Genomic DNA, 20742 nt, shown 5'->3' with positions numbered 1-20742 from the left:
GAACAAGGGGAGGTAACAAACAGGTGTAATGAAATACGGACAGTGGTGTGTAAGTTGTGTGTCCTAGTTGTTTGTCTCAGCCTATAAATATCTGGCCTTAACCTTTTGTGTGGCCGAGGGGACAGCAGAGACTCCTGCTGCTGCCTGAGCCCCTTCTTGCCATGGGGCACTCATGTCTTAGCGCACCTGTAACCACGGAGCCAGGGGGCTGGCATTCTAGGGCAATTATCCTGGCTGAGTGCCTTTGTCACTGAACCGTGCCGGTGGTCATTCTTTATGAGACACAGCGAAGTCTGGTGAATGAGCAGGCTGCCTTATTTGCTGTTAATAATAACGTTGGGGCTCCAAGGACTGAGGCAATGACATTCCAGCCTTCAGCACTTGACAGCAGGGGGAGTACCACTGAGGTCTGCTGAACCAGCTATCTGCACAGAGCTGGACAGCACACGGAGAGAACCCACACATGCAAGCCAACTGGCAACACAGTCCCACGCCGTTCCCTTGTGGCTCTCCTTTCTTTCTCCAGATGTAGGGCAGGGCAGTGAGCCTGGAGGGGAGGAACGTATGCATCCCTGTGGCCAGGCCCCACACCCGATGGGAAGGGGGCAGCCTCCAGGCCAGCCCAGAATTGCAAAAGCCATTTGAGCCTCATCCCGCTCCCAGTGAAGTCCATGGAAGGTTTGAAGGCTAGGGCTCATTATTCAGGAGTCTAGGAATTCGTGACTGCCCTGCGGAAGCCCACGCAGTGCAGAGGAGATCAGCAAAGCACCCAGTCATGTGTCTCATTCCTACACCTCAGTCCCTCCGGTCACACAACAAGGAGAATAGAGGAGGCGTGGGAGGCTAGATCCTAAGGCAGGAGGAAATCCCCATCTCCTCAGCCCCCCGGGGCAGCTCTGTCTGTGGAATCCCTGAGCTGCAGACTTCACTTCTTCTGTACTGCAGTCGCAGCGGTGGGGGTTGATTGGTTATTGGGTGGAGTTAGGTGGCATGTGGCGTTTGTGTGTTTATTTTGATGTTAGCTGTTGTCTGTCCCAGCGCCCAGGGGCCCGAGGGATACCCTTCGTTAGTTTTACCTGCCAAGCACTTTGTTTCACCTGTAGCGGATGTGGGTGTTACAGACTCCTAGGGCCAGATTTCCCCCTATTTGCGCCCCAAAAACAAGTGGCCAGATTTTCCTAAGAGCTCCGCATGTTGCGTGAACCCAGGGTATGGAGCTCTTGTGAAATCCTGCCCATAAGGGGTCAGGGTGGGAGCGGCCAGGTGCTCAGCACTTGCAATCCTGTCCCATCGAGCGGGACTGATCCCATTACACAGGGGTGTCTCCTAGGGATGGCCTGGGCCTGGGCTGGGTTCTGAGCAGGTATGGAACGGGAGAGTGATTATTTCCTTTTAACCTTTAAATCTAGTGCATCCAGTGCTCCAAGTGCCGGCCTGCGAGCCTGGCGTTCCTCAGTTCGAATCAGACTTTCTCTGCACCTCTGAGCAAGCCACTTGATTGCCCCCGGCCTCAGTTTCCCCCAGTGTTAAAATGGGGATGATGGCGTTGGCAGGGGTATCGGGAGGGTTAGTTAGCTGGTGTTCATCTGGTGCTTTCAGGATGTGATGCTAAGATGATTCGTGGAGCGCCCCCACTCTGCAACTGCCCCCTGCTGCACTCCTCCCTTTCTGTAAGGTTTCTCCTAACACCTAAACGGGAGAGTGGCTGCAGCTGGGAAGGGAAAGATACGGCAGAGGGGCTGGGGCTGAGAGCTCGGTTTCTCTTTAATGAGAGACTTGGTGTCCCTTTAGACCCATGTCATCGTGCCTAGACACTGACAGATGCCTTAGAAATGGAGCCTTACGGATGAGATATAAAATATGTATATATAAAATACAACAAACCCATGGCCTCCCAGCGCCTGCCCAGTTGTCGTTATGCTGCTTAGCACTAGCATGGATGCAGCGCCAGAGATAGAACCCAGATGTTCCTGCTCCAAAAGTCTAGGCCCCGACCACTTGAGCTAAAGGAGAATCCCCGTTAGCCATATAGGGCTATGGCACACAGTTGGGCAGTCCCGGTTCAGTCCCGCAAAGAAGGGTGGGAGCGTACATACACCCTAGCCTGTCCAGTACAGTCAGCTCTGCCTTTAACTCGCTGCTGGGCTCAGCACCCCCGGATTCACTAAGCCTCTGCTTTGCCGGAGGACGGCAGCGACGGGGTCCTGGTGGTGCAGAGAGCAGCTCTGTTGCTTTGGGAGTGAAGGGGTCTTTGCAGCGCTCATCCCGAACTGCAGGGCAGAGTGTCCACGGGACTCTGCTCTGCCCTCTGCACCAGCTGTCTTGCCAGTCTATGGATGTGTGTGGGCTTGTTTCCATAGAAACGGCTGCTGAGAAATGAGGTCACTCCGACCCAGAGAAAGAGAGAAGTCCGGTCTGATTATTCCCCCAGACCTCCTTCCCCCAACCCCCGCACCAAGTAAACAGAGCTACTGTATGTGCTGACCCAGGTGTGAACCGGAGAGAGAGGCCCTGCGCCAAACCCCTGCACTGGACACCCCAGGACTCTGTGGCAGCTTGGATCTGGATCCACACCGGGTCGGGCCCATGTGTGTAGCCCTGACTGAAAGGTACTGGATGGCCCTTCTCACATCTGTCCCATCAGAGTCCCTACATACCCCGCTGACTGTTTGGGCACGTCGTTGCTATCCCAGCGCCTCTGAAATGCCCCAGACCAGTGAGCCCGAATGCTGAATCCAGACATCCCGAGTCCAGCCCATTGTTAAATGGAGTGGGGACATGAATGCTGGATGCAGAACTATAAGAGCAGAGGCCCCGGGCCTGGCTTGTAGGGCATCTTCCCTTCACAAGGTTCACAGACTAGGACTTTCTAAAGTGACTAGTGATCTGGGATGTCCAACTCAGGACACCTTCAAAGGGCCCAATTCTCAGAAAGGGCTGAGCGCCTGCCTTCTGGATCGTGCCCTGACAGAGGGAGGACTGAACCCTCTAGTTGCTTGCTAATTATTCTGACTTAACACTTAAAAAGGGTGTGTCATGTCCCCATCTAATGCCTGGGCTACACAGAGGATAGCAGCCTACTACTGCGGCCAGCCAATGGAGTTATTCCTTTCATTCCTATGATAGACGTTCATGATGTTCTCCCATGTTCCCTATTCTCGCTGTGGCCGCCGTGTAAACTGCAGGGCTTCAGGATTTCCATACAGCTGTTGGAACCCAGAAGCAATTAGCCTAATGGATTTATACTTCCTCCCCCTCCCCCTCCTCTTCCTGGTAAATTATAGAACCTAAAAGTGACGGAAAAGGTCTGTTTAAGTCATATCTAGTCCAAGAGTCTTCCATAGGTAGTGCTGCCCAACTTCCCTATATGAGACTTTGTTTTCAGTTGCTTATAACACTGCCAAACTTTAACTGTTCAGGCTGAAATTTTCTATGCTAGGTATCTGCCTCAGGCTGAGTATAGTTGGGAAGTTTCAGCTAAAATGATTCAGCAATTTTGAAGAATGTTAGGGGAATATACGTTGTTTTGCCCTTGTTGAAAAAAACCCTCTTACGAACACTTTGTTGAGACGCTCTAGTGCCTCCGTGTTTTGGAACAGGGACTTGTAATGTGGCAGGGAGTTTGCCCTGGGGTCAGGGATGTGCCTTTTGCTGTTTCTGTGAAAATTCACCCAAATTTGGCCAAGTTTGCAAATGTTCGACAGAGACTTATCAGAGTGGTGTTAAATTCCCCAAAGATTCCATCTGCACCGAGCATGCTCCACCGTCCTCACAGCTCCTGCATGTGACTGGATGATGCGTGTGTCATCTGGCAGAATGACTGAGCATGCGCCAGTACGTGGGCTGCAGAGGCTGAGCAGGACATGCCTTGGAGTTGCAGCTCCTGGATGCCAGTGTCTGCTGTGCCAGGCATGGGAACTGAGAGCCTATCTCTCTGGTGTTCTCAATGCCCCTGCTGCTGTTCCCAGGCACCGAGGAGGAGGAAGAGGAGGAAACAGCCATACGGTATGCAGAGGGGTGAGAAATGAGGAGGAATGGGGGTTATGTGAGCCAGAGGGTGTCGAGGAGCAGAAGGGGAGCGGGACAGGAACTGATGGAGGCAGCAGAGGAGGCAGGGACAGGAACCAGCTAAGGGGATGGATGGGAGGAGAGGACAGTAGCTGAGGTGTGGGGTTTGGAACAGAGGGTTGCAAAGATAGGCTAGGCATACAGGGATAGAAGTGGTCTATAACCACTAGATCACACTCCCTTCCAGAACCTGGACTTGAACCCAGGAGTTCTGTCCTGAGTCTCCACTTTCCTCGGCTGTCAGCAAATAGCTATGAAACCCTCTTGTGAAATGAGTGTGTCTCACCCTACGTCTAGTGAGTGGTCCACACAGACAATAATAGCCTTCTACTGCTACCACTTATGGTGGCTCTAAAGGCCCAAACCCTACTGATGACCCAAGTTCTCAGTCAATCCGGCTCCATGTGATGGAATTTCTGTGTTTTCAGGTTTGTTTTTTAAAATTAGGAAATTACACCCAAAAAACGACATTAAAAGAAAGTTGAGGTTGCGAAGTCAAGCACTCAAAAATTAGGAAATGCCAGAATTAAGGTTGCCAATGTAAAATTAATTTGGCCCCCTTGTGCATATGCCAGAGGTTCCCAAACTGTGTGTGTGTGTGTGTGTGTGTGTGTGTAGGAACATTTGGGGGGGCTTGGCAGGGCCCAGGCCACCCCCCACGGGGTAGGGAAGGAGTGCCACCCAGCCCCGCTCTGCTCCGGCCCCGCCCTCCGCCAAGGTCCCAGCTCCCAGCCTTGGCCCCTGACTGTGGCCCTGCAGCGGCTCCGCACCTGGCCCTGGCCTTAGCCCCTGGCTGCGGCTCCATTCCTGGCCCTGCTCCTGGCCCCAGAGCCACCCCAAGTTGCAGCCACAGCCTTGGCCCCCTTACCCCTGTCAGCGTCCCCCTCTCCCCCGGAGCCGTGGCCCTGCTCCTGGCCCCGACTCTGGGGGCACACAGACTGGGTAAGGGGGGACACGACCCCGAAAAGTTTGGGGACCATTGACTTATTCATTTTGATATAGTTGTTAATGACACAATCACATCCTATTTTTTACACTGGACCCCAGCCTCATTCAGTGCACGGGATGCGTCTGCACTGGGGCTGAATCAGGGCTGTGTAGTGAAGGAGGCTGTCTGTAGGATCCCTGCCTCACTCGGTGCAGAAGTTTGAAGATGTCCAGTGAACGAGGCAGGGGCTGCAGAAAGAGAAAGGGTGGACCTGTGGCCAAGGAAATTGAATGTTGCCCCGGAGAACTGGATTCTCTCTCTGCTTCTGTCAGAGCTCCTGCTTGATGCTGGGTAAATCACTTAAACCACAGTGCTCACAGTTGGCCACTAATTGTGTCTTCCTCATTTTCTGGCTTCCCAGCCTAAGACACCAGGGAACAGATTTGGAGAAGCACTGAGCACTCACAGCTGCAACTCAGGTCGACGGGAGCTGAGCTCTGGGCATAGAATGTGCCAGAAAAACGCTAAGAGAGATGAGGTGTGTGAGAAAATATCTTTTCTTGGACCAATTGTGGTTGGTGAGGACTCTGAAAAATCAGGGCCTACGTGTCTCAAATTAGTTGTCGCTGTTGATAATTGCAGCCTTAATCTCTCTGTGCCTCAGCTCCCCATCTATAAAATAGACATAAGAATATCCCCTGCACAAAGAAAAATTCCTGAACGTTTGTGAAGCACTCAAACCACTACGGGGAGAGCACCATCGAAACACCCAGCAGGAAATTAATAATTCTGTAGGCCAGGCAGGATTTAGATGGCATGTGGTAAATAAAGCCTGGGCCACGTATTGAATGAGAAGGATAAAAAGACATGCTGAATAACTACTCCTTCGCTGAAGGAGGTGCAGTCCTGTGGAAAAAATAGCGTTGGGAGCATGTAAATAAAGCCCATATCGTAATGCACAAGGGGGCTGAAATAAGGTTGCATGGGCAACTTTAATGCTGGTGTTTCATGGCTTCTAAATGTTTGGCTTTGCAACCTGATTTTTGGATGTAATTAGTACTTATATGACAGTAGCACCTAGAGATGTCGTTGTGCTGCTAGGCTCTGTACACCCATGCTGAGAGACACTCCCTGCCCTGCTGAAGAGCTTACGGCAGAGGTGGGCAAACTATGGCCCGTGGGCCCGTCCTGCCCAGCCCCATAGCTCCCGGCCAGGGAGGCTAGCCCCCGGCCCCTCCCCCGCTGTGCCCCTCCCCCACAGCTTCAGCTCGCTGCGGCGCCAGCGCAATGCGCTGGGCGGCGGGGCTGCGAGCTCTTGCCGGGCCTGACCCAGTGCTCTGTGCTGCGCGGTGGTGCGGCTGGCTCCAGCCGGGCGGCAGGGCTGCCTGTCCTGGTGCTCTGGGGGGCGCATCTGTAGCACCGCCAGTCACCGGTGCTCCAGGCAGCGCGGTAAGGGGGCAGGGAGCGGGGGGGTTGGATAGAGGGCAGGGGAGTTCGGGGTGGTGGTTAGGAAGGAGGGGGGGTTGGATGGGGCAGCAGGGGGCAGTCAGGGGCGGAGGGTCCAGGGGTGGTCAGGGAACAGGGAGAAGGGGTGGTTGAATGGGAGAAGGGGTCCCGGAGGGGGGAGTCAGGAATGAGAGGAGGGGTTGAATGGGGTGGCGGGGGGCAGTCAGGGGACAGGGAGCAGAGGGGGGTGGATGGGGCAGGGGTCCTGGGGCGGGCCGTCAGAGGACAGGGAACAGTGGGGGTTGGATGGGGCAGGAGTCCCGGGGGGGGGCATCGGGGGGCAAGAAGCAGGGGGGGTAGGATAGGGGTCAGGGGCCGGGCTACGCCTGGCTGTTTGGGGAGGCACAGCCTCCCCTAACCAGCCCTCCATACAATTTCGGAAACCCAATGTGGCCCTCAGGCCAAAAATTTTGCCCGCCTCTGGTCTAAGTAGACAAGAGTGACAAAAGGTGGGAGAAGGAAGCATCATTAGCCCCACTTGACTGATGGGGCACTAAGCCCACAGAGGTTAAGTTGCTTGGCCAAGGCCATCCAAGGAACCTGGATGAGTACTGGGAGTTGCACCTGGATGTTCTAAACCCCAGGCCAGGGCCTTAACCACCAAGCCATCCTCCTTCCTGTGACATGTCATTATCGGCTTGTCCTTTAGGCCAGGCCCTGTGGGATGCTAGACACTTTCCAGACATCTGGAAAAGGAGGAGTTCACAGGCACCAGGGCTTCTCCTGGGAGATAGTCCACAGCCGCCTCCGGACTGAGAAGCTTTCCACAAAAACAAAGAAAATCAAACTCTCTTATTTTTGTGCCCGAGGAAACTTCCCCTCTTTCCTGTCCTTAGAAAATCTTTAACGTAAACATTCTGTGCATTGCCTATCTGGCAGTGCTTGTTTGGGAGGTGGGAAATACTGAGAAGTAGTAACGGGGAGGCAGCTGTGGCTGAATTCTAGTTCCCAAGAGGTTCGGCGTTCAATGCAACCGAAGAGAAAGTTGCTGGGAAAGAGTGTCTCTGTGGAGCTTGTTGCAGGCACTCGGCCAGATTTTCGGAGATGCCGAGCACCTGTCATCCCAAATGACTTCAGCTTTGCTCTGTACCTCTGCAATTCAGGCCGCGGATGGGTCTGTCTTTCCACTATATATTTTTTGTTCATTAGCCCAAGAGAACCTAAATTGCTCACTACCAATCATAAATCATTGCCCTCATGTAGCAGCTTTCAGCTGAGAATCTCCAAAGATTTGTCAGTTAATTCTCCCCTCAAGGGGTGGGGAAATGGCACTGTCCATATTTTGCAGATGGTGAAGAAGGAAGTACCTTTTCCCATAACACAAGAACCAGGGGTCACCCGTTGAAATGAACAAGCAGCAGGTTTAAAACAAACCAAAGGAAGTATTTCTTCACACAACGCACAGTCAACCTGTGGAACTCATTGCCAGGGGATGTTGTGAAGGCCAAAACTATAACTGGGTTCAAAAAAGAACTAGATTCGTTCTTGGAGGATAGGTCCATCAATGGCTATTAGCTAAGATGGTCAGGGATGAAAACCCTGTGCTCTGGGTGTCCCCAAGCCTCTGACTTCCAGAAGCTGGGACTGGACGACAGGGGATGGCTCACTTGAAGTTGCCCTGCTCTGTTCATTCCCTCTGAAGCATCTGGCACCGGACACTGTCAGAAGACAGGACACTGGCCTAGATGTACCATGGGTCTGACCCAGCATGGCCATTCTGATGTTCTTATGTGGAAGCTGAGTCATGGGGAGAAGGAGGCCAACATTTTTGAGTTGGGTGCCTAAAAGTAGGCCCCTGAATCCATCTGTAGGCACCTAAGTACAAATGGCCTGTTTCTCAGAGGTGCTGGTGCCTGCCGTTCCTGCTGATTCCAGCGGGGAGTTGTTGGAGCCGAGCACTTCGGAAAATACAGCCACTGATGTAGGGACCAATCTATGGATTTGGATATCTGTCACTAGGCACCTGAGGATGAAAATGCTCACATTCGTGGCTTGCCCGAAGTCCCACAGAATCAGGAAGAGATTCCTGACCCCTGAACTGTAGCCTCGTGGAAGGCCATAGATTCATAGATTCTAGGACTGGAAGGGACCTCGAGAGGTCATCGAGTCCAGTCCCCTGCCCGCATGGCAGGACCAAATACTGTCTAGACCATCCCTGATAGACATTTATCTAACCTACTCTTAAGTATCTCCAGAGATGGAGATTCCACAACCTCCCTAGGCAATTTATTCCAGTGTTTAACCACCCTGACAGTTAGGAACTTTTTCCTAATGTCCAACCTAGACCTCCCTTGCTGCAGTTTAAGCCCATTGCTTCTTGTTCTATCCTTAGAGGCTAAGGTGAACAAGTTTTCTCCCTCCTCCTTATGACACCCTTTTAGATACCTGAAAACTCCTATCATGTCCCCTCTCAGTCTTCTCTTCTCCAAACTAAACAAACCCAATTCTTTCAGTCTTCCTTCATAGGTCATGTTCTCAAGACCTTTAATCATTCTTGCTGCTCTTCTCTGGACCCTTTCCAATTTCTCCACATCTTTCTTGAAATGCGGTGCCCAAAACTGGACACAATACTCCAGCTGAGGCCTAACCAGAGCAGAATAGAGCGGAAGAATGACTTCTCGTGTCTTGCTCACAACACACCTGTTAATACATCCCAGAATCATGTTTGCTTTTTTTGCAACAGCATCACACTGTTGACTCATATTTAGCTTGTGGTCCACTATAACCCCTAGATCCCTTTCTGCCGTACTCCTTCCTAGACAGTCTCTTCCCATTCTGTATGTGTGAAACTGATTTTTTCTTCCTAAGTGGAGCACTTTGCATTTGTCTTTGTTAAACTTCACCCTGTTTAACTCAGACCATTTCTCCAATTTGTCCAGATCATTTTGAATTATGACCCTGTCCTCCAAAGCAGTTGCAATCCCTCCCAGTTTGGTATCATCCGCAAACTTAATAAGCGTACTTTCTATGCCAATATCTAAGTCGTTAATGAAGATATTGAACAGAGCCGGTCCCAAAACAGACCCCTGCGGAACCCCACTCGTTATGCCTTTCCAGCAGGATTGGGAACCATTAATAACAGCTCTCTGAGTACGGTTATCCAGCCAGTTATGCACCCACCTTATAGTAGCCCCATCTAAATTGTATTTGCCTAGTTTATCGATAAGAATATCATGCGAGACCGTATCAAATGCCTTACTAAAGTCTAGGTATACCACATCCACAGCTTCTCCCTTATCCACAAGACTCGTTATCCTATCAAAGAAAGCTATCAGATTGGTTTGACATGATTTGTTCTTTACAAATCCATGCTGGCTGTTCCCTATCACCTTACCACCTTCCAAGTGTTTGCAGATGATTTCCTTAATTACTTGCTCCATTATCTTCCCTGGCACAGAAGTTAAACTAACTGGTCTGTAGTTTCCTGGGTTGTTTTTATTTCCCTTTTTATAGATGGGCACTATATTTGCCCTTTTCCAGTCTTCTGGAATCTCTCCCGTCTCCTATGATTTTCCAAAGATAATAGCTAGAGGCTCAGATACCTCCTCTATTAGCTCCTTGAGTATTCTAGGATGCATTTCATCAGGCCCTGGTGACTTGCAGGCATCTAACTTTTCTAAGTGATTTTTAACTTGTTCTTTTTTTATTTTATCTGCTAAACCTACCTGTTAAATGCTCCTGTTAAATGGAAGGCAGGAAGAGGAGGTTGCGTATTTGGGATGCCATTTTATGAAGTTACTGTCTGGACCCAGCATTTACTTTTGCAACCCGTGGTGTCCTTCCTCCGACATAATGATGAAGCAGTGGCACATCTGTCCTGCCAGGGGGGCAATACCACACCAGGGTTAGTTTGCTCACCAAGCCAGGTAACTGAGAGGCAGGTAGGGATTCCCTGTGAACCTGGCTATGGCAGCTTGTCCAAAATACCCATCAGCTTGCCCAAATCACTGCGCTGGGGTCTAGCTTTCCACTGTTTGCTGTCTCACCGGTAACCATTTTCTGTCTAATTGCTCTTGGTGTAAACGCTGTTAGGACAAGGGGCTCTGTCTCCCTTAGAACTGGTGGGAAAATTGTCATCAAAACAGTTTTCTGTTGGGAAATGCCGTTTAGTCAAAACCAAATGGGGGGTGAAATCATACCAAATTTTGTTCCAAAAACAATTGGAAATAAAAGTTTCCACTTTTTTGGAATGAAAACTTTTGATTTTTTGTTAACAAACAAAATGACTGTTTTGAAATGTACTTTATTTGATAGAAAAAGAAGTAAAAAAAAGGGTCAAAACTGAAACATAACATTGAGAATTTATCATAGCAAAACATTTCAATTGACCCCAAACCAATTTTTTCCCCCCCAGAATTTCATTTTGCAAAAAATTTGGGAATTTTGGCTTTCTGTCTTGATTCACAGCACAATTTTTCAAAATCTCGATTTGTGTGTGTGTGTGTGTGTGTGAGAGAGAGAGAGAGAGAGAGAGAGAGAGAGAGAAGTGGTCTCTTCTGTGGTCTCCTCCAGCAGCTCCACCATTGGTGGTGAGCAGAGGGGTCTCGGGTGCTTGTTGACACAATAGTTGTGTATATTTTCGCGCGGTGCGTACCCAGCTCAGATGGGGAGTGGGCGGTGCAGGGTGGGGTTTGTGTCAGTACTGAACGACATGCTTTGCTCCAGGAAGAGCCCTGGAACATTTCAGGATTGCACATGAGACTGAATATGAGAGCTAAGGTAGGAAGCGGCTACAGGACCTCTCATGACAGGGTGACCGGCCTAGTGGATGAGGGTGGGGCAGTAGACGTGATATATCTGGATTTTAGCAAGGCCTTTGACATAGTCCCACATGACATTCTCATGGGCAAACTAGAGAAATACGGTCTAGGTTAAATTACTAAAAGGTGAGTGCAGACCTGGATGAAAGACCATATTCACAGAGTAGTTATCAATGATTTGCGAGGGTGTATCTGCGGGTGGGGGAGGTCACACAGAGGTCTGTCCTGGGTCCAGTGCAATTCAATATGTTCATTAATGACATGGTAATGGAGTGGAGAGGAAGCTTGTAAAATTTGCATATGATACCAAGCTGGGAGAGGTTGCCAGCACTTGAGAGGACAGGGTTAGAATTCAAAATGACCTTGAACATTAGAGAATTGGTCTGAAATCAAAAAGATGAAATTCAATAAAGACACATGCAAAGTACCTCACCTAGGAAGGAAAAATCAAACGCATAATTTCAAACTGGGGCATAACTGGGTAGGAGGTAGGCCTGCTGAAAAGGATCCGGGGGCTATCATGAATCAGAAATTGAATGTGAGTCGATAATGTGATGCAGTTACAAAAAGGGCTAAAATCATTCTGGGGTGAATTAACAGGTTTATTGTACGTAAGACACGGAAGGTAATTGTCCTGCTGTACTTGGCCCTGGAAAGACGTGGACAAATTGGAGAGAGCCCAGAGGAGAGCAACAAAAATGGACAAAGGTTTAGAGAACCTGATCTAGGAAGAAAGGTTAAAAATCTGGGCATGTTTAGCCTTGAGAAAAGAAGACTGAGTGGGGACCTGAGAACAGTCTTCAGATCTGTTATGGGCTGTTCTAAAGAGGACAGTGATCCATTGTTCTCTGTGTCCACTGAAGGTAGGACAAGAAGTAATGGGCTTAATCTGCAGCAAGGGAGATTTAGGTCAGAAATCAGGGAAATCTTTCTAACTCACAGGCTAGTTAAGCTCTGGAACGGGCTTCCAAGGGAGGTTGTGGAATCCCCGTCACTGGAGGTTTTTAAGACCAGGCTGGACAAACCCGTCAGGGCTGGTCTAGGTTTGCTTGGCCCTGCCTCAGCGCTGGGAGAGAGACTTGAAGACCTCTCGAAGTCCCTCCATTTCTGCGGTAGGACAGCAGGTCAGGTGAACGGGAAGTGCGGATGGCGGTGGCACCTGGTTCTGGGCAGCGCCTTACCCACACTGTAGCGTTCATGCTGTCGGAGGGCTTTGTGCTGAATGTGGTATTTGAAGGGCTCTTGGTGGTTGTCCGTCATCGGTGGGGGTGGTTTTTGATGGTGGTTAGCGGTGGGGACAGAGACAATCCCAGCTGTCTACAATTTGGCTGTTAAATATTCTTTTTCCTTGAGGTGCATTGGAAGTCTGTGCCGGGAGGTGACCCGTGGTGACCTCCTGGTGATGCCTCCATGGTCTGCTGAGCCCACCTGAGCGCTTGGCTCTTGCACAACGCAAAGGCCCTGATTCTAATCCCCGTGATCCCCGTGCAAATCCAGTGTCGCTCCTTCTACTTCAGTGGAGTGAGTCCGAGTGTCCGCTGGCATCAATGAAATCAGGATCTGGCCCTCGATTTTTAAGGCAGCCATGCAGGGAAGGGAAGGAGGGGGATTCGGGGAAGGCTTGTGTCCGCGTTAACGTGGGATCTTTCTTTTTCTTTGCAGCTTTCCTGATAGAGAGGAATGCCAAGCCCCTGAGCCGGTGCCTATTGTCCCACCCCCTCTGCCTCCTGTCCCTCCCCCTCTGAAACCACAACAAGAGAGCCCCCCGGAACTGCCTTCCAGACCAGTCGATCTCCTCCTGCCGGAGTTCGGTGAGTGTGTGTCAGGGTTAAGCCACCCCTTCTCGAGCTTTGCATTAGTGCAATGAACTTGGCTTCCCTAAACAACCTGTCCCTCCGTCCGTCCATCCCACTTGTTGCAGCACCATCCCAGTTTTGCCTGGGTTGACCCTAGGGATTTTCACGGGTTGCAAGATCAGGTTTTGGGTGCCAGGAATCCCGACAACGTCACGGGACTCGACAATGGCTCTTACACCACGTAGCGATGGTTCTGAAACAGGCCTGTCCAGTCGCCACGTGGCGATCCTCTCCCAGCATCTCTCAGTGCAGCACCAGGGTTTAGTTGGCCTAAAATCACGCGGAGGATTTTATCCCAGGGGATAGGCTTCAAAGAGGGCCAGCAAAACAACGTGTCGTCAGGAGAGCAGATGAGAGGAAAGGGAGTCATTTTTATTGAGTATCATCTGCTAAATTATTCCAGAGCATCCAGCAATTGGATTCAACTTTGTTGTCTGTCTGAGCCTTAAGCATTGCTCCTCACAGCTTCCTTCAGGGGCTTCTGTGACCCAAGAACCAGTTAGTGCCGACTGTTGGAGGGGCGCAGAGGGGCTGCTGAGAGTTACAGGAATCTTCTGGGTCTGGCCTGTATGTTCTAGTTCAGGTGTAGGCAACCTATGGCACACGTGCCGAAGGCGGCACGCAAGCTGATTTTCAGTGGCACTCACACTGCCCGGGTCCTGGCCACCGGTCCAGGGGCCTCTGCATTTTAATTTAATTTTAAATGAAGCTTCTTAAACATTTTAAAAACCTTATTTACTTTACGTACAACAATAGTTTAGTTATATATTATAGACTTATAGAAAGAGACCTTCTAAAAACGTTCAAATGTATTACTGGCACGCGAAATCTTAAATTAGAGTGATTAAATGAAGACTCGGCACACTGCTTCTGAAAGTCAAGTATCAGAGGGGTAGCCGTGTTAGTCTGGATCTGTAAAAAGCGACAAGGAGTCCTGTGGCACCTTATAGACTAACAGACGTATTGGAGCATAAGCTTTCGTGGGTGAATACCCATGCGTCTGACGAAGTGGGTATTTACCCATGAAAGCTTATGCTTCAATACTTCTGTTAGCTTATAAGGTGCCACAGGACTCCTTGTCACTTCTGAAAGGTTGCCGACCCCTGTTCTAGGTCCACAAAGAATGTCATGACATCTCAGATAAAAGCTGGGGTCACCCTGGTCATCAGTGTCACGGAGAAATGCCAGTAAGGATGTTATGCAAAGAGTTAGGTATCTATACTGAAAATTGTGTTCCTAAGGTCTGTGCCTGGGGACGGGTCACCTGCAAAGGTGAAAAGCAGGTTTTCTGTCAGGGAAGAAATGTTTATCTATCCAGTTGTTTATGTGCAAATTCAGTATTGTGTCATTCACAATGGGTCTGCTGCTGCCTGTCTGAACCAAATGCTAGTGAAGGATTGTAAAAACTTCAGAGAGAGACAAGTAATAGGAAAAAGTAAACAGGGATGGGGGTGTGGGGGTGGATCCTATCTTAAAGTGCACATCAGATGTTTGCTCCAGTATATTTGGGGGACAAAGAAGACACCTTGTCATCCTTCACCTAGGAAGTAAACAGCCAGCGAGTTGGCTTTATGAAAGAGGAAGTCTCAGCCAAACTTGACTGAAAATGCTGGAGAAAACTGTGGTTGAGAGACGCTTCTTTAGACAGGAGGGTAACCTGTTAGTTAAGATTAGTTTCTAGAAAACGTGTCATGATTTTGTTTGAGATGAAACAATTTGTTTCCACTGTCCTTACTCACAATCCCTTGAATCTCTGAATAAATGTATTCTTGTTTTCACTCTGCATCTAGCTCAGGGCTGTGGTGTGGAGCAAAGAGCTGGTCCCGGGTTGAATCTGACTAGCTGGCATGTCCTGTTCCTTTGGGAACAGCCGGCCTGGCAGTTCTGTGAGTGTCCAGTGAGAAGGGGCTGGGCACTGCAGGGAACGCTCCGAGGCCGCGGGCGTTGGCGTGTGCCATTCGTTGCCCGGTTCAGAGAGGGCGAGGCCTGCGGGGGCCTGGCAGGCAGGGCTTGTGCTGCCAGAGGCTGGTGGTTTCAGGGAGCTGATTCATAGCAGGCACAGACGAGGTGCCTTCGCACTACGGGCAAGTGGTGGTGAGGTGCCTCAAATCCCTGGGTACCCCGGCGGAGCGGCACAGCTACTTTAGACTAGGATTGCGGAGCAATTTTCATCCGCAGCCACTGAGCAAAGCTGGATGAGATAGACAAGCCTGGGGACCAATCAGCAAGAGGCATTGACAGCTTTGCTGCTGCCTTGCATACCTGCCATACAGGGCTGCCCTATAGACCAGGGGTTAGGCCCACAGGTAGCCTGAGCAGAGGGAAAGCTGGAGTGAGAACCAGCAGCAAAGGGGTTAAATCTCAAAGTAAAGGGGAAGAAATACTGCTCATGTCTAGAGCACCGGACTAGAACTCAGGACTCCTGGTTTCTATTCCCTGCTGTGCTACTGACTCACTATGTGGCCTTGGGCAACCCTCTCAACTTCTCTGGGCCTCCATTTTCTCCTACGTAAAACAGGGGTTGTAATACTTCCCTTCCTCTCTAGGGCCACATCAGCCCTTAGTTCATTAAGCCGAATGAGGCCTAATTAGTTAAACTCCCTGCGAATTAGTTAAATTCTGTATCAGAGGGGTAGCCGTGTTAGTCTGAATCTGTAAAAAGCAACAGAGGGTCCTGTGGCACCTTTAAGACTAACAGACGTATTGGGAGCATAAGCGTTCGTGGGTAAGAACCTCACTTCTTGCATCTGAAGAAGTGAGGTTCTTACCCACGAACGCTTATGCTCCCAATACGTCTGTTAGTCTTAAAGGTGCCACAGGACCCTCTGTTGCTTTTTAAATTCTATAGTATCATTAAACTCACAGGCCTGCCTCGCACCAGCTCTGTAGCCTTACGGGTAATCCGGAGGCAGTTTAGTCGTTACTGCTTTGGAAACCCTCTGGCACTCGAGAGGAGACAGGGCTCAGCTGTGGGGCCTAGAAAGGGGTTTCTTTATTGAGGCTGCTGGACACACCCAGGTCTTATGGCTCCCTCTGGCTCCCAGACTGACAGACGGAGGCGATGCTGCCCCGTGTGGCTGCACAGGGTCTCCCTACAGCCTGGCCTGAGGTTAGCAGTCCTGGAAGCCATGGCTCAGAATGCTGCATGCTGCAGAGGAAATATGGCACCCGCTGTAACTGGGTACTGGTGCCTCTTCTGCATCGCCGAAGGAACAACGATGGAGGAAACTGGTCGTAGTTCTCTCCTGAAACCCGGTGTCCCAACAAACTCCTGCCCCAGGCGAAGAGGCAGCTGTTTCTCTGTGCGCGAATAAAGTCACGGAGACATTCCATTTCCATATCACTTGTCACCCCGGAGTGCTTTCTAGTCTGCCTGTACTGGGATCGCTCACCAAGCACTGACATGCAGCCACCTCTGGGGGGGGAAGCATCAGCCACTCTGCAATAGCTGCGTGGGTAGCAGCGTAGGATAGCCACGTGAATATGTACCTAGGGCCCCGGGCAGGATTGTGCCTGGGTGACTAGCCTGTGCCAGCGGCCATGCCCCACCTGAGGAGGGGTAATTAAGGGGGGTTCCTCCTATGAAACCGCACGGGAGGCTGGAGCCACTGCATGCTGTGGCATTTGGCACGTGCGCCCCTGCTCGTGCGAAGACGGCCCCAAGCTCTTTCAGACTGCAGGTGCTCAGGGCCTTGTTTTTACAGCTCATTTGTTCGAATGCTCGAGTCTAAATAGTGCTTCCTGCTTTGGGTGTTCCAAAAAGAAATAAATCAGGGGGCTATCTCCCAGCCTCGAGTATCCCAAGGTCCCCGGAGAAATTCTCCTCCTTCAGAGGCTGGGGTACTGGGAGACACAAGGCCTGGCTGTTTTACCGAGGGACAGATTTGATACTGTAATAACCTCATATGTAGTTAGCTTTGCCAGAAAGCAGCCACTCCTGCCTCTAGAATCCGGATGACCACATAGCAGTGTTTAATGCTGGCAGTTAGCACCCTGGTTCCTATAGCTCTTGTTCTTTATAAAGGTTAAATAAATGGCCCATTTTGTTTTTCTCCCCTGGCTCTTACCTCCCTCCTGTTTCTGAATGGAGCCTTTGATTCATTGCATTGGACGATTCGTGCTGGCACTCAGGAGCTACAGCCACTTGCGATTTCTCCCTGCAGCGCCAGCCCTGTCTTCAATGCTCCATCAAACACTAGCTCAGCATATTAGCAAAGAAACAACTCCTTTCAAAATCACTCCAGAAACACAAACTCCTCTGGAGAAAAACAAAAAAAAGGAACCAACAGGATGTACCACTACCCTTTCTCATGGTCTCGTCCTTCCATAACCTTGCCTCCCTGACGGCTGTCTGTCATTCCTTCGCTGTGCTATGTCTAATTTAGGCTTCAATCCTGCAGTCCTCAGACAAAATGCCCACCGATTTCAGGTTCAGGCTCTTAGGAGAGGGATTCAAATGATGTATTGACGGGAGTGTCGGACGTAAGACACAGGAGGTCAATCTACTCGGCACTGGTGAGGCCCCAGCTGGAAAACTGTGTCCAGTTCTGGGTGCCACACTCTAGGGAGGATGAGGACAAACTGGAGAGAGTGCAGAGGAGAGCAACAAAAATGATCAAAGGTTTAGAAAACCTGAGCTGAGGAAAGGTTAAAAATACTGGGCAAGTTTAGTTTTGAGAAAAGAAAACTGAGGGGGACCTGAGAACAGTCTTCAAATCTGTTAAGGGCTGTTCTAAAGAGACGGGGATCAATTGTTCTCCATGTCCACTGAAGGTAGGACAAGAAGCAATGGGCTTAATTTGCAGCAAGGGAGATTTAAGTCAGATATTAGGAAAAACTTTCTAACTCACAGGATAGTTAAGTTCTGGAACAGGCTTCCAAAGGAGGTTGTAGAATCCGCTCACTGGAGGTTTTAAGACCAGGCTGGAGAAACCTCTGTCAGGGCTGGTCTAGGTTTGCTTGGCCCTGCCTCAGCGCAGGGGGCTGGAAATGATAACCTCTCAAAGGTCCCTCCAGCCCGACACTTCTGTGACCTTGGGATGTGTAAAGCCCCTGGATGCTGTGGGAATCAGAGGGGAAACAAGCGAGGCACTGCCAGACAGCAAAGAGCAGAGAGTGCTGCATGACAGCTGTTGCAGAGTGTGACCTCCAGAAGCCGTTCACAGAAAGCCTTTTCCCAGCCCTAGTGTCGTTCATGAAAGGGTCTCGGCGTGCTTGACAAAATTAGCCTCATTTTACAGATGGGGAAATTGAGGCACAGAGAGGAGAAGTGCCATGGGCAGGGTCACCCAAGGGGTCTCTAGCAGAGCCCAAACCACCTGAATCCCACCCCGGTGCCCTCCCCCCGGACAATGTTGCCTCTTGCTGTGAGAGCTGTGTTGCTGCCTGGCTGGGTGCAGGAGCGAGCACAAGAAAGTGGTTGACAGGAGCACAGCAATCTCGGGGTGCATGCTCCCTGAACCCCCTCTAGAATGAACAATGTTTCTCAGCCTCCCTTTGTGTCTCTTCACAGACGACTCTGACTATGAAGAACCCCCGTGGGAGGAGGAATTGGCAGCTACCGCAGGAGAAATGAGTGACAAGGTTGGCTCATAATACAGCGCAGTGTCCGGGCTTTTTGGCTCTCTCAGCGGGTCGGTCTGTCTGTCCTGTCTTCCATTTTAAAAGACAAGAAGAGAGAAAATAGCCCCAATGTTGTTTGGAAAGGAGGGGTGGGGTGGAAAAATCAGATGATCCCATTAACTTCATACCATGGCATTCATTCCAAAGGACTAGAGAGTGTCCAGGGCTCGGACGCTCACTGCTGAAATGCAACCAAGTCTGGCGTGGAACGCAGCAGTTGTTAACAGCACACAGCAACACTGCACAATGCTTTAGGGCAGGAAGTGAAGAAGAACGCTGCATCTAATTGAAACTGTAGGGGGATTTGAGGGAGGCAGAACATTGTTACCCAATTTTTCTGTGGTACAGGGGATAATACCTGTCTAACACTCCTGCCACTGACTGGGTGAGTTAGGACTTGAAGAGGCTTGGGTTGCTGTTGGGACATGAGAGCAGAAATGCTGCTTTCCGGGGCGACTCTATAGACCATGAGGCCCAGTTCTACCTTTGACTGGCCACAGCTGATTCATAGAGACACATTTCAATTCTGTCTGTTCTAATGCCAGCCCCAGGGGCTCTCGAGTTGCAAATCAGAGGCAGTGCTGAGGGGTGCCAGGCTCCCAGAGCCGGTGACAGTGAGAGGAGCCTAAAAACCTCTGAGGATCTGTGCCTAGGTTCCTGAATAAATGCACCCTTGATTCAGTGTGAGCTGCCTCTGGTGTAGTGATCATCAGTTTGTGGTGGTGGGGTGTGGGCATTTGTGCTGAGCTGGGCTGCTTGTGTGCATGTGTGTCTGTGTCTGTGTCTCTGCCAGAGAGGAAATGCAGAACTTTTCACCAAAGCCCAACACAGCAATTTTGACTTCTATTAATGAAGTGCCCACAGCCAATCCCTACCTCCGGTTGCACTTCCCTGTACTGTGAGGGCGGTGCATGCTCTTCTGAGGCTGGGGAGAGGCGTGGGGCGGGCAGAAGAGCTAGGACGTTGGAGTGGGGCCATCAGTTACAGGCACTGGCCTTTCCTCTCTAGGGGCTTGGGTTCAGGAATCATGTGCTGTGAGTTTGGTCTCCAGCTAGACCCATCACCGCCTGTAATCACAGTCTAGCACGACTGGCCTTCTCTGTCCGAGAGAGGTCCAGGGCCGGAATAGCAGGGGGCGCTGCAAGTTGGGATTGGTGAGTATTGGCAAAACTGGATGGGGACCCAGGACTGGCATAGCAGAGGGGCTGCAGGTCAGGAGTGAGGGGCATCCGCAGAGCTGGGTGGGAGAAGCTTGTACATCCTCTGCCTCTACCAGGCCTGGCTTTTTCTTAGCCCCAAATTCACACCAATGAAGGAAGTAAATCTGAGTCACTCCCAGAGGCGACGTGTGAACCCCTGGCGTGCACTGTCTCTCCCTCTGCGTGGATCCTGGCCGCGCTGAGGACGTTCCCCACGTTGTGTGTCTGAGGAGCTGGCTGGGAGGGGCATGTCCGTGCAAATGTGCCGGGGTGGGGTGGGGTTTGTGCTCACAATGGCCCTGTCTCCTCCCTGTCCCTCCCCCTTTGAGCTGGGTAGTCCCCCAGAGGACTCAGCCTCATCCATCAGCTGGACCTCTGGCGTTTCCCAGTTTCTCTTTACTGCTCTGCTCTGATACGTGGTGTGTCTACACTGCCGTTGCGGGGCGTGAGCGCAGCGCGTGTAGATGTACCTGAGCTCGCGTTACTCTAGCCAGCTCACGTAGCAATGGCAGTGACGCCGCGGCAACGCAGGCTTCGGTGTGGGCGCACATGCCCGCTTGGAGGAACCCAGGGTAATGACGCAGGCGGCGGGTCGGTGCTGCAGCGGCGTCGCTGCAGTTGGGACCCGAGTTAGCGAGGTGCTCATGCAAGCGCAGGTCTGTCTGCATGAGCTGCAACGTGGGCGGAGCACGCAGGGGTGCGGGACTGCTTCATCCCGGCCAGCCCCGCTGACAGCAGGGAACTAGAAACAGGAAGGGCTGCTCCACGTCACCCTCCCTGTCTCTGTCTCTGCTCCACCTCAC

At 51.0% G+C, this 20742-nt stretch overlaps 1 protein-coding gene across 1 annotated transcript in view; it reads left to right on the top strand.

The window, feature by feature from the left end:
* ARAP1 (ArfGAP with RhoGAP domain, ankyrin repeat and PH domain 1) overlaps positions 1–20742 on the top strand; it is a 232725-nt gene that overhangs the window by 130197 nt on the left and 81786 nt on the right. The window contains exons 4-5 of the mRNA XM_065423386.1: positions 12925–13073; positions 18631–18701. Of these exons, the coding sequence (XP_065279458.1) occupies positions 12925–13073; positions 18631–18701 (220 nt within the window). The remainder of the gene's footprint in view (positions 1–12924; positions 13074–18630; positions 18702–20742) is intronic.

Source organism: Emys orbicularis, chromosome 1 (genome assembly GCF_028017835.1).
Source record: "Emys orbicularis isolate rEmyOrb1 chromosome 1, rEmyOrb1.hap1, whole genome shotgun sequence".
Lineage (NCBI taxonomy): Eukaryota > Metazoa > Chordata > Testudines > Emydidae > Emys > Emys orbicularis.
This window is presented reverse-complemented; position numbering and strand designations above follow the sequence as displayed.